At 32.8% G+C, this 17,462-nt stretch overlaps 1 protein-coding gene across 1 annotated transcript; it reads right to left on the minus strand.

Moving 5' to 3' along the window:
* Positions 1-12,291: 12,291 nt before the first annotated feature.
* LOC143629967 (ADP,ATP carrier protein 1, mitochondrial-like) lies at positions 12,292-13,838 on the minus strand. The gene is made up of 3 exons (XM_077099104.1): positions 13,350-13,838; positions 12,890-13,264; positions 12,292-12,588 (listed from the first exon to the last, which is right to left on the minus strand). Exons 1-3 carry the CDS (start codon positions 13,836-13,838, stop codon positions 12,292-12,294), a joined length of 1,161 nt encoding a protein of 386 aa, XP_076955219.1.
* Between the last annotated feature and the right edge of the window lie 3,624 nt (positions 13,839-17,462).

Consider the following 17,462-nt stretch of genomic DNA (forward strand, 5'->3'; position numbering starts at 1 on the left):
AACTTTCTTTAAAAATGATCAAATAAGAATGCAAGCATCGTTATGATCCTTAAACTCTTTTTGTTTTAGCATATCACATTTAAATACAATCACAAAAAATAATATAAAGAAAGTCAATTGAATTTTTAAGAATCCACTGGTGACAATCGTTACCATAAAAAGAAAAATCAACGACAAAGTAAAAATAAAATTATAAAATAAAAAATATATATATGTCAAAATTGATATTGATATAATTAAGGAAATCTTAAAATCACTTAATGATTTGATTAATTTTATTTTTTTGAAAGTATTAAAATCTTGTAACAATAATATTATATAAGACATTTATGAACGTATTAAGATATAAATATTCAAATATTAATATTGATATACTTAAGGAAATCATTACTGTTAGTCAAATCAAATATTAAATGTTACAATAATTATATTAATTATACATCTATATACCTATAAATAACTATATAATTATGGTAATACTTTGAATAATTGACTAAAAGTTTGAAAGTTGCAATATAACTTGTTGATCATTCAAAAAAAAAAAAAATAACTACAATATAATAAAAATCTATAAGACCTAAAAACAAAATATGAATAATTACGCGATAGTAACCCAGTCACCAATTCCACATATTAACTCAAGTCACAAATCTGTTACCTATACAGTTTGAGAAATTTTGACTAAATAATTTAGATATAATTACAAAATTTAAAATCAAATCGGTTATTTAGAAATATTCCGAAAAATTATGAAAACATTTTTAATTTTTGAAACATTAAAATAGGGGGTTTATTTTAAACATTAATTTTGACATTTATGGATAATTAAAAAATAGTCAAATATAAAAAATGAAAACCTTGATGAGATTGAAGATATGAAACCTTTAAAGGTTTGTTGCAAGGTTTGTCAAAATTCGTATTTAAAATGGGTTTAAATTTATTGTGGATATTAAGAATAAATTAAGGGTATTATATAAAAGCATAAATAAATAAATGTATATTTTATTATAAATGAATTTTTAATTTAACTTTTGTTTCAGTTACATTCAATGAATTTTTAGTTAGATATATTAAATCTTAAAAGTAAGGTTGTATTCTATTAATTTTACTAAATAATTTAGACATAATTGTAAAATTTAAATAAAATTGGTTAATTAGAAAACTTTCAAAAATTATCGAAATGTTTTTGACTTTTGAAACATTAAAATGATGGGTTTATTTTAGACATTAATTTTGATATTTAGGGATAATTAAAAAATGTTCAAATAAAAAAAAAAATAGAAATCTTGATGAGATTGAAGAGTATGGAAACATTTAAAGGTTTGTTGCAAATTAGTCAAATTCTGTAGTTAAAATGGGTTTAAATTTGTTATGAATATTAAGAATAAATTAAGGGTATTATAAAAACAGAAATAAATAGAAGTCAATAATAAACTGGAAAATAAGTTGTGTAAAAAAATAAAAAATAAATAAAATTAACGCACATGTTAACAATTGATAGAAATTTCAAGATAAGATTCACACGTGTTAACAATCAAAATAAAATTGATCATATAAAAATGATTTAATTTACATGAAGTGTGCAACCTACATAAATACATAAATAATCATAACTTAATATCTATTGTTGTACAAAAAGAAAACCATTTTTCCATTAAATACTCCTTCCAGGCAATTAGCTATTTTACAAGTTGGGTCACTATAACCTGAAATGATTAAAATTAAATTAAATTTACATAATATACTATTCTGGCTAAATTAAAAATAAAAACATATATTTTGGTCTAGTTAGAATTACCAATGATGGTTAGATGCAATTAGAGAAATTTTAATCACAACCTAAATAAACCATTCATTGTATGGAAGATATAGTAGTTATAGAAACTTCAACATGTCATTTGAATCTTAAAGTTTGATGTAGAACCTAAACAGATTATTAGAAAGTCATATTAGAATTAAAAACAATACAGACAACAAAGTGCAAAGAAAATGAAATGACAATGACAATAGCGAATAATACATGAGAATCGACCATTAGTGGAGGTTTAGGAATTTTCGGAGGACCGCATTTTGGGGACCTTCAGTGGAGGTTGGCTTCCTTCCCTATGCGTTGCGGAGGCTTAGGAATTTTCTCGGCTGAGGATGTCTCCGCATATGTCTTTGTGGATTCCAGGGCCCAGTGGTGGAAATTGCAGGACCACATCTTACGAAGCACTGGTGTTATGGAGGTAGATACTGACTACTCCCTTGCACTTAGTAATATTGAAACAACTCTCCCGGGCCTTGATCTAGGCGTTTTGCTGATAAGGATGTGACAGCTGCCCAATCCGACCCGACCCAGGTACCCGTTTTTGAATCCGATTCTTTTTATGATTTAAAATTTGATTATTAATCTTTGTAAACTTAACATTAAATAAATTATATATATATATATATATATATATTTTTATATTACTTACTAATAATAATAATTTCTTTCCGCCGTCCCGCCTCTTTCTCTCTCTTGTCGCCGTCCCGCCTCTTTCTCTCTCTTGTCGCCGTCCCGCCTCTTTTTCTCTCTTGTCGCCGTCCCGCCCCTCTGCCTAACCCTTAAGCCTTGAACCCCTCTCTTTAACTCTTTGCTTGTCCTTTGGTTCTTCCCGCCTAAGGATGTCTGCGCAGCTCCACGCGCCAGACTCTTTACAAGGAAGCCTGCGTGAAGACCAGCTGTTCCTGCGATACGCGAGGCGAACTGTTCCCGCGACGCGCTAAGAATGGTAGTTCTTCCCGCGGCGCGCTAAGAATGGTAGTTCTTCCCGCGGCGCGTTAAGAATGGTAGTTCTTCCCGCGGCGCGCTAAGAAATGTAGTTCTTCCCGCGACGCGCTAAGGATTATAGTTCTTCCCGCGGCGCGCTAAGGATTGTTCTCTGTCTGCCTTCGCCCTCGCGCGCGCGCTCGAGTCTTCTCGCGCTAGACCTTAAGTCTTTTCTTCAGTTTAGGTCAGCCTGTATTCTTTTGAAATATCTTCTCTTTTGTTTGAGCACTGTAGGTCAGTTCCGACATCTATCCGAAAAGCCACTTTCGGCGCAGCATGCGCACCAATCCTATTGGTTGACAGAAAAAGTGACTGGCATAATCTTTTGAAATCTTCTTTTGCATGTCTTGAACAATGTTTTATCTGACACCTGCCATGCTTTGACCTGTAACCTGTCAGCTTTTCCCCATCCCCTGCAGCTGCCGGCATATTTTTTGATATCTTTTGCTTTTGTTTTCTTGTGCTTTTTGATATCTTTTGCTTGATTTGATAAGATCTTTTCTTCCCTTTAAGGGATTGTGTTCCCTAGGGTTTTCCTATAAATAAAACTATTTTCTTTTGACACTACACACACTACACTAAACACTCCCCAAATCTCTCTCCCTTTGCTCTCTGCCGAAGATCGCCGCTCCTCTCTTTGCCTCCGTCTTCTCTTCTGTTCTGCCCAGAATCTCGGTAAATATAAATATATATATTTTATTTTAATTTGTTTAACTAACAAAAATCGATACTTACTGCATATATTCAAGACATAAAATCAATCGTTAAACCAATAACCTCTTATTTATAGGTTAACTTGTGCTTGTTTAAAAGTTGATTCTTGCATTATCTTTCAACACACCTTTTTCAGGTGAGTAATCTCGTACTTAATCCCCTTTTACTTTTTAACGTTTTGGGATGTTCACGTGTTCGTACAACTTGAGTCTTAAACTTGTTTATGAAATTTATGTGCGCAAAACCCCATGCGTTATGGACGTTTACTTGGCTGTTTATTTGTATGTGTGAATCATTAACCGCTTTGACGGCCTATTCCGAAGTTTTCATGGATCCATTAGATGAACACGGGAGACCTATCGTTTACGGTTTTCTTGTTTTGTTACACATGCACGTATGATTTATCGTTTTTGTGCTCAATTGGGAGCACGGATTGAACTATGAGCTATGATCTAAGGCTTGATCACAATCTGATTACACCCTATGTTAAACCCCAGTTAAGCACATGTTGCGCGCAGTGTTTGTATTATCTATTTATATCTATTAAACTTGATTTCTCACCGACACGCAAGTGTTGACGTTTTATTTTAACACATGTTCAGGTTTGCTGTAGCTGCTTTTGGGAATCTCAAGGACACGTAGGATGCTTTCTTTTTGTTTGGACCTAGATTAAAATGTAACAAGACAAATTATGTTATTTGAATATTTTAAGTTATGATATGATTTATGTTACTTTACGATTCGTGTTCTGCGCGTGCGCAAGGAAAATATATTTATTAAATATGGACACCCAAATAGTGTCACGAGTAATGAAACAATACGTGGCGCCCCGATGTATAATCCGCCATCGGTCGGGGTGTTACAAAGGAGACCGCCCCCAAGAAACCTCAACAAACCTTGGAGAGTGCTCTTTATGGTAAACACGTACATGATTTGGAGGAGCGATTCGATATGACTCCGAGACAAAAGGCAATTTTTGCTTGTCTCAAGGGGGCTCATGCCAAAGATTTTGACTGTTGTGCCCATTGAAGGTCTTGGGCAACAGATGTCGGCAGTTGAATACAGAGTCATCCTTAAATACCGGCTCATGATTCCTATTTTCCCTCAAGACGAATCATGCCCCATTTGTAAAAAGCCTGTTTGGATAAATTTGGTGAGCATGCCCTCCACTATAAGGAATTGTCGGGGTTCAAGTATCATCACGACTGGGTTAGAGATGTCTTATGGGATGTGCTTAGGCGTGCCGGGATCTCAGCCAAAAAAGAGGCACCCGTTAACTTTCTGACTGATCCGAGAGAGGGAAGATCTACACTGTGCCCTGCGAACGTTCTTGTGTTTGGTTGGTAGGGGGTAAGCATGCGTGTGTCGACCTTACTGGGGTGTCCTCATTGTTGGGGCTGAGAGACAGTGGCTTCGTTCCGAGACATGCGGTTTTGAGGGCGGAATCTAGGAAGGTTGCTAAGCATGAGGCTACGTGTTTGGAGAATCAACACATGTTCATTCCATTTGCCTTCGACACATTTGGATCCCTAGCTCCCGAGGCGGTTCGCTTTTTAGAGCGGGTGCAGAAGGTGGTGCACAGTGACTCGTAGAGCCCGAGGAACCAAGGATTGATATTTAGTAGAATAGGCTTTGCGATCCAAAAGGGGATAGCGGCGCAACTTGTTGCTCGCTTACCCATTATCCAGATGTAGTTTGGGTTGTGTTAAATGTTAATAAAAATTTCGATAAAAAAATTATTTATTTGTGTAGAATAAATACATTACCAGAAAATATGAAAAAGAAAGTCGACAGAAATGGCTAAATCGCAAGAGAGAGAGAGAGTAAGAGAGAGAGAGAGAGAAATTTTAGGGTTTGTATTGTTAAGCTTTATATAGTATGAAAGGGGTGATTTGACTTAATAAAAAAAGAAATATGTGACATGACATCTAGTTGGACACCCTATAATGATACCATGTAGAACTATTGTATTACTTTAATAAAGTAGTAAATAAGAAAAACAATGAGCGACAACATAAATATAAAAACTATCAATATACACAACCAGATTTAATAATAGTTGAAGAAAAATAATGCAATCTCGTAATTAAGTTTTATTAATTGAATGAATGATAATAATCCACAATATATAGAATTTATCAAACATCTTCTGTTGAGAGTAGTAACTTTAGTTATAGGACTATGTTATATTGTTTTAGTGTTCCATAAACATTTTAAATGGATGGGCATTACAAATACCAGGGTATAGCTCGTGTTACACACGGGTGGAAAAACATGTCAACAAACATAATTTAAACAACAAATTCATGCAACACACAATTTATTCAAACTTTCGGACCAAAACGTTAACCATTTACGTTGTCTAGATATTAAAAGTTAAAAGTTACAATAAGTTAATATACATCGAACAACCAGAAAACATCAACAAAATACATAAACATGTTCTTTCATATTAAACCACCATCAACTTCTTCAAACATTCAATCAAAACAAACTCAATTTACTTCGCCACCTGCAAATATATTAAAACTTCAAAAAATTATGGAAAGATTTTGAAATGAGTTTAAAATTATGGAGAGTATTAAAACCTTTAAAACTTTGTTATGAAAGATTAGTCAAATTCCGAATTTAAAAGGAGTTTAAATATGTTAATTAAATTGTATTAAAACCATTAATACAATTTATTGAGTTTAACTATCCTTATTAGTTATTTAAACAAATAAGGATAGTCAAACTCAATAAATTGTATTAATAGGATACTCAAACCTTGTTGCAAGCAAGACTCGGAAATTTATTTAAGTTATAACTTATTTATTCGGTTTTTTTTAACAAATAAAGAAAGTCAAAATATATAATTGTAATAATTGGATAATTAGGTTATTATTTCGGTCAAACCACAAATTAAAGAATGGGTTTATAAAAATGGAAAAAAATTAAAAACATAAAAAAGAGTTGTTCATTCGGTTGTTTTTTAAATAAGGAATGTCAAACTTTATAAAGTGCCATAATTGGATTCTTAAATGTGTATAAATCTAAAAATATAAACTAATATGAATGGTAAAAAACGATTTAATATGAATGGTCAAATACTTAAATCGGTCGGAAATTTATTTAAGTTATAACTTATTCATTCGGTTTTTAACAAATAAGGAAAGTCAAAAAAATATAAATTGTAATAATGGGATAATTATATTATTATTTCGGTCAAACCAAAAATTAAGGAATGAGTTTATAAAAATGAAAAAAATAAAAACATAAAAAAGGGTTGTTCATTCGTTTTTTTTAAAATATAAGGAATATCAAACTTTATAAAGTGCCATAAATGAATTCTTAAATGTGTATAATCTAAAAATGTAAACTAATATGAATGGTCAAAAACGATTTAATTTGAATGGTCAAATACTTAAATCGGTCGTATTTTTATTTAAGTTATAACTTATTCATTCGGTTTTTTAACAAATAAAGAAAGTTAAAAAATATAAATTGTAATAATGGGATAATTATGTTATTATTTCGGTCAAACCACAAATTAAGGAATGAGTTTATAAAAATGGAAATTAAAAACATAAAAAAGGGTTGTTAATTCGGTTTTTTAAAAAAATAAGGAATGTCAAACTCTATAAATTGTATTAATGAGATTCTTCAATGTGTATAAATCTAAAAATGTAAACTAATATAAGATTGAAAATTATAATGAGATTTTAGATTAGACGAAATATTTGTCACTTAACTGGAAGTTGAGAAAAACAATAGAACAATGATTATATTTATATAGGTAATTTAATTTATATTATAATCTTATAAATAAGGAATATACATGAATATTAAAAAAAATATACATCAATATTAAAAAAAAAAATTTAAAATACATCTTATTAACTAATGTTCAATCCATGCAATTAGCTTATATGAGTCGGAACAATAACCTGAAATGATAAAGTTAAATATTAATAGTCATATTATGGAAGATTTTAATTATAATTTTATAACCGAAAAATTTGAATGGTCTTACTAGAAAAACGAAATAGTGATAATGACGATGGTATTTTCGATTTTTATTTAGAATGTAAAATGAAATATTCCGTACATTAATCGGGACAATAACCTGAAATAATTAAGTTTTGTTATAACATTGATATTATGAAAGTTTTGAATTATAATTTATAACCGGAAAATCTAAATTGGTCTTACCGGAAAATGAATAATGATAATGTCCATGGATGAAATTGATTTTTATTTAGAACCTAGAAGAACAACATATAAAAAAAACAGGAAAAATATAAAACTTCAAATAAATATAAAACAACCATTGTTACAGGTATAACACATGAACGGAAAAACTTACCGGAAAAACATAAATACGTAGAAATATTAGCTTCATCGCCGTTTTTGATTTAGAACCTAAACTGATTTAAAAAAAATCAGTTAACAATGAAAATAAAGATAAAAATGTTAGATATACAATAACCGGAAGAAAATATGATGTTGCCGGAAAAATATATAACCTTGCCGGGAAATTATATAATATTGTTGGTCATTAGAGTATAATATATAACCTTACCGGAAAACGATTAATCTCGATCTACATTACCGGAATATAGAAGATGGTGGATGGTGGAGTTAGTTAGCCGAGAAAGAGAGAGACAGGGAGAGAAGGAGATATTAAAATAATTAGGGTGGAAAATTCTAAGGTTTAAATCAATGTTTTTGGACCCGGCCCGGACATCACCCGGGACCCGCATGACGTCATATATGTGTGTATATACATACATACACACACACACACACACACACACACACACACATATATATATATATATATATATTATATTTTGCATTTTGTAATTAATGTAATTGATTTTGTTTGTTTCAAGTCCACCGATCCAGACACAAGACACTGAATTATAGAAATGATTGTTACCTATTGTAGATATTCCATATTTATTGGTTGAATCAATCTCTAATAATGACCATTTATAGTGGTTTTTAATATGTATAATATATCTTTCATATATAAAACAAATTATAAGCCTTGGTTAGTTGGCTTTGTTGTATTTACTAACTTGGCATCTCGGTTTTGCACCCAAGTTCGATTCTCAGCGCATACACTATTTTGATTTAACAAAAAAACAAAGTTTTGTTAGTATGTGAGATGACACATGTCAGAATATTAGAGCACATGAGAATGGAAACATGCTGACTGGATTGCACATGTGAACAACCTAGAAGAAGGCCATGTGTCCACATTGTATTGATTTAATAGTATTTAAAGATTAAATAGAAAACATAAACAACACATCTTGTAGTATTGAATAAGAAAAATATCAATTAACTTGAGACGTCATAAAATAATAGAAAATGAGCATTGGAAAAATGTATATAGAAAATCCAATATTGTGTATGAGTGAATAATAATCCTTCATATTATAAGAAATGCAATTCCGAAATGATTAATTTAGTAAACCAGGAATTTTTTTAATCGATATATGTAAGGAAGTGCATTAGATACAGATATTATAAAATATCATAATTTATTTTCGTACATGGTAAACATGGAAATTTGTTTAAAAACAGTACCGTTAATTTAGCGGGACAAGAAAATTAATTGATTGACTTATCAAACTTGGAGTATATTATTTTGTAATTTAAAATATTGTATGAGTTAAACAAAAAAATTTATAAATAAGTTAATTAAGCATGTTAAAAAATCCATAACAATCATATTAAAATTGATTATCTAATTTATTGGTCATAATAATGTATTTAAAGATAGTTAATGCATTGACTATGATTTTAAGATAGTAAATGTATTGACTATGACAATATAATATAAGTTGATATTTGATATGAATTTAGAATTATTTAAATGTGAATAAATCTAGTAAGGCTTGATATTTTATTTTCATTTTAAATTATTTAATTGTGAAGAAAATCAAAGAAGTTTGTTATATATGGAAAAAACAGGGTTAGACTAATAAAATGAGGCCATGTGTCAAAGAACTCTATTGTTTTAATAGTATTGTTAGATTCATAAGATGTACATATTTTATTGCATGAAGTATTAGTTTGTTATGCATTATTTTATCACGTATCTAGAGTATTAGTTTGTTATATACTTGAATTCTGCCACATACATAGGTGTCCTATCTACCTTTCATGCTCCTAAAATTTTGACTATTTGCAACCTTATATTTGTTGTTTAGATTACTCATTTTATTAAAATTCAGGCATGGCACTATATTTCTTAATAATATTTATATACAATAATTAAATGTTCTTGATTGAGCCACTTAGCGTTACCATATTGGTCCTTCGCATTTGAGTACTTTCTTAATTTTTTTTTGTTTTAGTTACGATACCGTAATAAACATAACGGAAGCCGACCAAACGTCTATTTTGTGATATTTTTATTCTAATTCCGGTACCGTAACATACGTGACGGAAACCGACCGAAAGCCAATTTTGTGTTTCTTTAATTTTTGGTCCGGTAAGGAACGTGACGAAAACCGACCGAATTCGTATACACTCACAACTTCAACGCTCGAGTTTTACCAACGGCTAATTTTACCGATCGACGCCACCCCATTGGTCCACCTCAATTTTTATATTTTTTCAGATATTTAGCTCATGTATTGTAACAAACATATCCGAAACTAACCGAATTTGTGTCGACTTACCGTCTTAATGTCCGAGACCGACAACGTTTAGGTATTACCACAGCCCATGTTTACGGACCAAATAAACATCGAATACTTTGGTATTAGTTTTGGTGCAATAACGCATGTAAGTATGTAATTGAAACCAATCGAATTCGCGTCAACTCAACGCTTGGATTTTACCACTGCTCGAATTTTACAACCTGCCCGGCGTAACGCGCCGGGTAAGGCACTAGTTTGCTCAAAAAAGAAAAAAAAACTCTACTAAACATGTTTATAGTTAAAAATTAACTTTAACGTACTATAATAAGTTAAAATAAAAAAAATTAAATATTACTAAACGCTTTGAGCGGGCAACGCGTTGAATTCTAATAGATTTAAATAATGAGTTAACGAAGAATTACACATTTAAAAAACATTAAAGAAATTTTTTTGTTTAAAATAGAAAAAAAATAAGTTACTAAACATCTCTAGAGTTATGAAGAAGCGTGGATCGACTTACTTGTATTCGATCAACGTTTCTCGGGTATGAGTGTGCTATATCACCGATGGTTTTCCGAGATACGAGTTCTTCCACCTACAAAACGAACAGCACCGTGAGCTTACCCCTCAGAAAGGGACAGAGGGGTCCTCTTTGGGGTAACCCTCCGGTGTGAGAATAAGATATTGCAGGAGAAGATAAGAATGTGAAAATGAGTAAAGGATTCAGAATATATTTCTTGCTTGACCCCAACTGCGGAGGTGGTGTGATATTTATAGTATTAGGGTTTCCAATGATTGGGCTCAGACCCAATTAGGGTCTTTTTGGCCTCCTCCTATTGCTTCGCGCCACGTGTACTTAGGACACCCGGTGCTTTTTCATTGATTATTCTCTGACCAAGGTATTTTACCTGACCCATGTGCCATCACGTGGTGGCACATGGGTTTTGCTGAGTTGTCCACCCTTCATTGGCAGCTGTCAACATCAGCACATTCTTTATTCCTTAAAAGATACCTTCTGGAAGGTTGTCCGATGAGTACAATCATGGTTGTCCTTATCCTGATTTGGATTAGACTATTGTCTCATCTGTTGTCCTTTATGCGCCTATCCCGGGGATGCGCAAGGTCTTCTCTTTATTCTCACGCGCAGATGTTTCATGCGCAGATGTGATATGCGTAAGCATATGTAATATGCGTGAGCATATGTGATATGCGCCACGCGCAGATGTGATACGCGTGAGCATATGTGATGCGTGAGCATATGTGATATGCGTGAGCATATGTGATGCGTGAGCATATGTGATATGTGCCACGCGCATAGGTTTTGGCTTTGTGTTTTCATGACATCCTGGTTTCAAGCCTCTTGTCTATATCTTGTGGGTTGACCCGCCCCGCTCGATGTTAAGGCGGGTGCATACCCCTTCATATATTTAATGTTGAAAAATAGCTTTAACTATATATACTAAGTTAAATAAAAGAAATTAAAAATTGCTAAAATGAAACATATAACTCTATTAAAGTTTTAGGAAAAATGTAAATTGTCTAAAACAAATTTTAAAGTTTAGGACCCGCATAATAGCTTTATTAAAGTTTAGAGGTGAAAATGTAAATTGTTTAAACCACTCACTATTCACTTATGATTTATGGTGTTTAATTTGGTAGTAACTTTTTTCAAGCAATATGTATATATATCCATCTCACATATATATATTGAAACTTTATTGCTTAATTAGTCGATTTTTTTTCAAACATTACATCCATGTCGCGTGTATCTATATATCTTACCAGCAGCTTTACATTTATTTGACTACAAACTTTATTGTGTACTCTATTTTGCTTCATTTTCACCTCTTACTTACAGTTGCAGAAAAAGAACATGAATTCCACACAATATATATCATAAAGTCATAAACAAATTGATTATGACCAAAACATGCATGCCTTCATATTCCCTGACTTAAGTCTTGATCGTGCTAATTAGTTATAACCTTAACAAATACATAAAAAACAGAATTTTCATATTTGGAGGTAAAATAAACCAATCCGTTATTCAAACTAAATAATAAAAGTACTATAAATAACTCATAATCTTTCGTCACCATAGTTCAGGAACAAGCTCCCATGAGAGCAGTCATGCACCATTGTTAATTAGCCACCTCCTGATCCATACTTCTTGCCAAAGATGAGCACCTGCAATTTGTCATACCCGGAGAGCACACCGGCACCAGCAACGGCTCGGAGAATGTTTGCAGCTGCACCCTTGAACAGAGACTTCGGCCCCTCGTTCTTCAAGATCTGAGTGAATGCATCCATTGCACCCTTGTACTTGACTGCTTGCCCAGATGTCATCATCATTCTTCTTCTTACCGTGTCAATCGGATACGATGCAAGCCCCGCACCATTGGTGATCACCCAACCAAGTGCAAAACTGAAAAAGAAACTATCCTGAAAAGTGCACCCAACAAATCGTTAGTCCTGTTAACCAATGGGATTAGGTAAAAATGATTATGTAAATCGTAGATTGTGTTGGGTTTGATTGATATTCATTCTATATATATATATATATCTACACCCAGGAGATTAGTGAAAGCAATATTCATTAAAACGCTTTATTATTGCCCGTTTGTCTGTCTGCCACTTTAGTGTAATCGTTTGAATTTAATGGTAAAGTAATATGAAAAAAAAAAAAATTAAAACACAAACTTTTTAGACAAAGAACATGAAAAACATAAGGATAACTAGTTACCTGGTATTTTCCTGTAAGAAGGACGGGCTTCAAAGAATCGTATAGGCCGAAGTACAAGCCACGATAGACGATAATTCCAACACACGAAATGTTAAACCCTCGATAAAGCCCAGCGATACCATCAGTAGCTAATGTCTTCTTGTATACATCAACCAAACCGTTAAACTCCCTTCCTCCTCCACCTTTCTTTGCAGCCTTAGCATCATTAGCCAAACGCGTCCTCGCATAATCAAGTGAATACACGAAGAAAAGAGAAGATGCACCAGCAGCACCTCCGGATGCTAAATTACCCGCAAACCATTTCCAGTACCCATCTATATCTTTCTTAAAGTTAAATAGCTTCTTGAAGTAATCTTTGAATGCAAAATTCAAAGCCTGGATTTCACAAAAGTCACATAATCAAAATGAATCAAAAGTCCAAACCAGACAACAAGATTATTATAAACATTATGTTACTAGCCTGTGTTGGGAAATAACGAATAACGTTAGCAGTGTTTCCTCGCCACAATGACACAAAACCTTCATCTTTGACGGTTCGACCAAAACAATCCATAATTCCTTTGTAGGGTTCAGACAATCGACCGGCCTTGATCATCTCATCCTGATTCTGGATCAAGAGCTTAATACGTTCAATTGGGGCTGCAGCTGTTTTTGATACGGCCGCAGACACTCCACCCATAAGGAAATCGGTGACGAACCCTCCTAACCCTTTTTCGGCTGGGGCTTGAACAAAAATAGGAGATGGTTCAAGCGCAAAGGGAAGTTTGGTTTGCCGCTGAATTGGGTACTGAAAGGCAGCATTTGTGTAGTTTTTGTTCCGAAAACGGCTATAATTTAGATGTAGTTGTTGTAAACCATGGTCACAAGCATGGAACTGTGTCATGCTTGATGATATAAGACTCCCAGCTAGCTTTTGGGAAACACTTGGATGATGTGCTTGTTCAATCATGTCTACCCTATATACATACAAAAAAATTACTTCTTAGAAATGAAAAGACGAACAAGGTGCAGTGCCTACATTTACAACAAAGATTAAGAAGATACGTTATCATTCTAAAATACAAATTATAAAATATTGTTTTTGTCAAACTAAAAAAATATGTTCTAAATGATCAAACTAAAAGAAGCCCCTAATTTCCATTAGCATCTTTATCTTAATCACAACTTCTTCACTCTCAATCTCTCAAACTTGAAGTTGGATTTGTGTGATTTTGTGTCCTTTTAAAAATCATATACCGCTCTAGATCCTACCAATATCTTGGATGGGATTCTAGTGGGTACATTTGTTTATTTGGAAATCATATACAAAAATATGTGTGTCATCCAAGATCTTATGAAAAAGAATATTTTCATAAAAGGACTATGATTTTAGAATCCGCTTTAGGCCTTAAAAAGTTTGACGGCTAACCGTTGAAATTTCTAAGAGAAATCGAAATTGTTAGAAAACTAAATATACACACATTAGGGTGTAAATCAAAATGGCAAACACGCGAGATCGGTGATCTTCAGGAAATACGCAATCGCAATATAATTTGCAGAGAAAACCAATGGGATCAATAATAAAACGAACAAACTATTGAAATGAGATTCATAATAAGAAATTCAGGCATGGAAGATGTAATCATGAATCAAAGAACTGCTTGAAGAAATTAGCTTCAAATAATATACCTAGAGAATTTGATGAACAGGTATTGAGGAGAGAATGTAAGAGAAAGAGTGATGCGAGTTACCCTTTTTAGAGAGAGAGGATGCCACTTGAGAATGAGAGGGAAAGGCCGAGAAAAATTCAAGGAGAATGAGAAATGAAGAATTAAGGTGTTAATTAACAAATTAAGGTGCAAAAAAATATGGCTCACCTTTAAACTCGGCTTTTGACTCACTGTTATGAGGTGGCTGTTTCATTTTCGGGTATATATGTAGTTTAGTTGTTCGGGTATTTTGGGTTCTCTACTTTAATTACCCAATGCAATGCATGAATAAATACATTTTTTATAGGAAAAATACCATAATATTAAATTAACTGAATTTGTTTCAAATGCACGTATAATATATTCTTGGTATAACATTATGGGTATGTTTAGCAAAACTAGCTGATGATCGTTGGTTAGAAGTTGATGGTTGAAAGCTGTTAGCTGTAGTTTTTTAGATATATTTAGGTGTTTGCCAGAGTATCTGGAGTTTTTAATAAAACTAGTTGGGTGCATGCGCGGTGCGGTGTGTTGGGCATGTAATCTGCCATCAACTACATAATCAGTGTCGGTACATGAGTCACCTGATGACAGTGCACACATGACCCAAATGTAAACATGTAATTCGTGCAAATGTAGCACACATGTTACCAGTGGAGAAAATCAAGAAGCAAAGTTGAAATATACAGCAATTTCAAATAGGTAATTTTTTAAATCAACATGGTTTGATCCGAATCATGTTCCGACCCGACACTGTTCTAATCTGAAACCTGTTCTGACTTGACCCCTTTTAACTCAAAATCGTACCGACACGAACCGAACTAAATTAACCCTTTTTGTATCGACTCATTATGACCCTAATTTGGTCTTACACATGACTCGAGCTCGCCTGACTGGACTTGTTGCCGATCCTAATCAGTACCGTTTTCATCCTAGTTCTTTTTTATTATCTTGTCCTCGCTTATCTTACTCTATAAGGTAAGTAAATTCACATCCCATTTTTACCGTTTTACGTTTTTGGGATCTTATGCGTTCACAATCAAACCTATTATAGATTTTCACTACGATTCCAGTATACGCGTTTATTGAGATTGCTCGATTAGTTGATACGTGTGAATGTGACTATGTGTTTACTTTTGTTATGGTGGTTGGTATCTTATCCTCAATAGTATGATCATACGTCGTCGAATTAACTCGTTATCAATATGATTCGGGTGAAAAGACAACTTTTACTTATTGTTATACTAGTTGTAGCGATTTACAATTATCGCATGGAATTGTTGTATTAAATATTATATATACCAAAACTGTGATTTACCTGCTCAACTTTATGTTGACAAATATATATATATATTTTCACGCATGACGCAAGGAGCTTTATTGGATGAATCAAGTATTGAAGTTTAGATGATACATTAGGTTGCTTTTATGAATGAAGAACACATTTATTTTAAGTTATTTATAATTTGAATATTTATTTGTAATGATATTTTTGAGATAACGTTTGTGCTTTTGAAATTTGATATATGAATGAATAATTTGGACACGTGTATTTTACTTAGTGTCTTCTGAGCTATGATACAATATTGTCGCGCCCTGGCATATTCCACCGCCGGTTGGGGTGTGACAGATTGGTATCAGAGCCGAAGGCTATAAGATAGGTGATTAGACGTAACGACCTAGTAGCATGCTTAGGGTCCCTATACATGTTCCTATACATACACCCCACTTGTTTAAATTTTTGTACATAACTTAGCATATTTATATTTTTTATCATATACAATTGTACACAAAAGCACACACTTATTCTGAGGCTATGCCTCACTCAAAAAAAAAATCTCTAGGATGATTTTTAATCGGGAAATTCCTTGAGAAAACCTACCTTTTACTCCCCTCTCCTTGAAGATGATTCGTGGGACGGATATGTAGTAAACTGTAAGAGGGACGCACTTGTTTACCGAACCCTTGACACCAAGGCTTGTGAGACTGAGGAAGTGCGATGCGCATAAATCTCAATCAACCGCGAGACCTGGTTGCCTTCCTGGAGTGTTCGTTAAGGGTGTGAAATTTATTAAGCCAAATCATATCACACCAAACGAAACCGAATCTACTACCCTCATTGTATCAAATGTGGTCATGTGACGATCACACTCTTATATAATAAACTGAATTCACGGTGATACGTGGCTAAACTCGGTTTTTCCGTATTGTGTTTTGTTGAAATTGATGGGTGAAGTATGTAGATACGGGGTGATTCCCGAATTACTTCAACCGTCTACCTCAACACCCACTCAATTAGATTTTAAATGATTTTATTTGAGTTTTCAATGTGTTTCATTTGGTTGGAAGGACCCATGGTGATTCATGAAGCTATAACCAACAAATGAACCCATTTACATTTTAAGATATGTTTTCATAATATTAAAAAATGATAAGACTTCTATAATCAAATATGCATAGGTATTGGAAATTCTCAACCTCAAACACAATCCCAACCGCAAACTACTATTATAATACACAAATATCAATTTACATCAAATACTTATTTACTAAATCACTTTTAAATCAAGATATATTGATTCGATCTATTCTTACACTCAGAAATATTGTCATCCACATAATTAGATACAAATTCCTCATTTATTGAGACTCGACTATCACGAGTCAATCAAACAATTTACACTATATTATTGAGTTGATTTACATCTATTTATTTTATCACATTGTTAAAACATCAACAACATTATTACATAATTTAATAATCAAATGACTTTCTCATACTTATGGTATCACACACACAAACTATTTTCAAGTATTCAATCTGAGATTTTTAAAATTGTTAAAAATTATCAATTTATCAAACTTTGATAAAACTCATTCATCAA

Source organism: Bidens hawaiensis, unplaced genomic scaffold (genome assembly GCF_021521415.1).
Source record: "Bidens hawaiensis isolate Kalapana, Puna unplaced genomic scaffold, B.hawaiensis_p1.1 tig00005498_1, whole genome shotgun sequence".
NCBI classification, from domain to species: domain Eukaryota; kingdom Viridiplantae; phylum Streptophyta; class Magnoliopsida; order Asterales; family Asteraceae; genus Bidens; species Bidens hawaiensis.

Excerpts from the sequence above, each read along its gene's own strand:
- LOC143629967 (XM_077099104.1), bottom strand. The coding sequence starts at position 13,838 with ATGATTGAACAAGCACATCATCCAAGTGTTTCCCAAAAGCTAGCTGGG. Across the intron at positions 13,265-13,349 it reads TTCGTTATTTCCCAACACAG|GCTTTGAATTTTGCATTCAA; the intron begins GCTAGTAACATA and ends TGTGAAATCCAG. Across the intron at positions 12,589-12,889 it reads TTCTTACAGGAAAATACCAG|GATAGTTTCTTTTTCAGTTT; the intron begins GTAACTAGTTAT and ends TGCACTTTTCAG.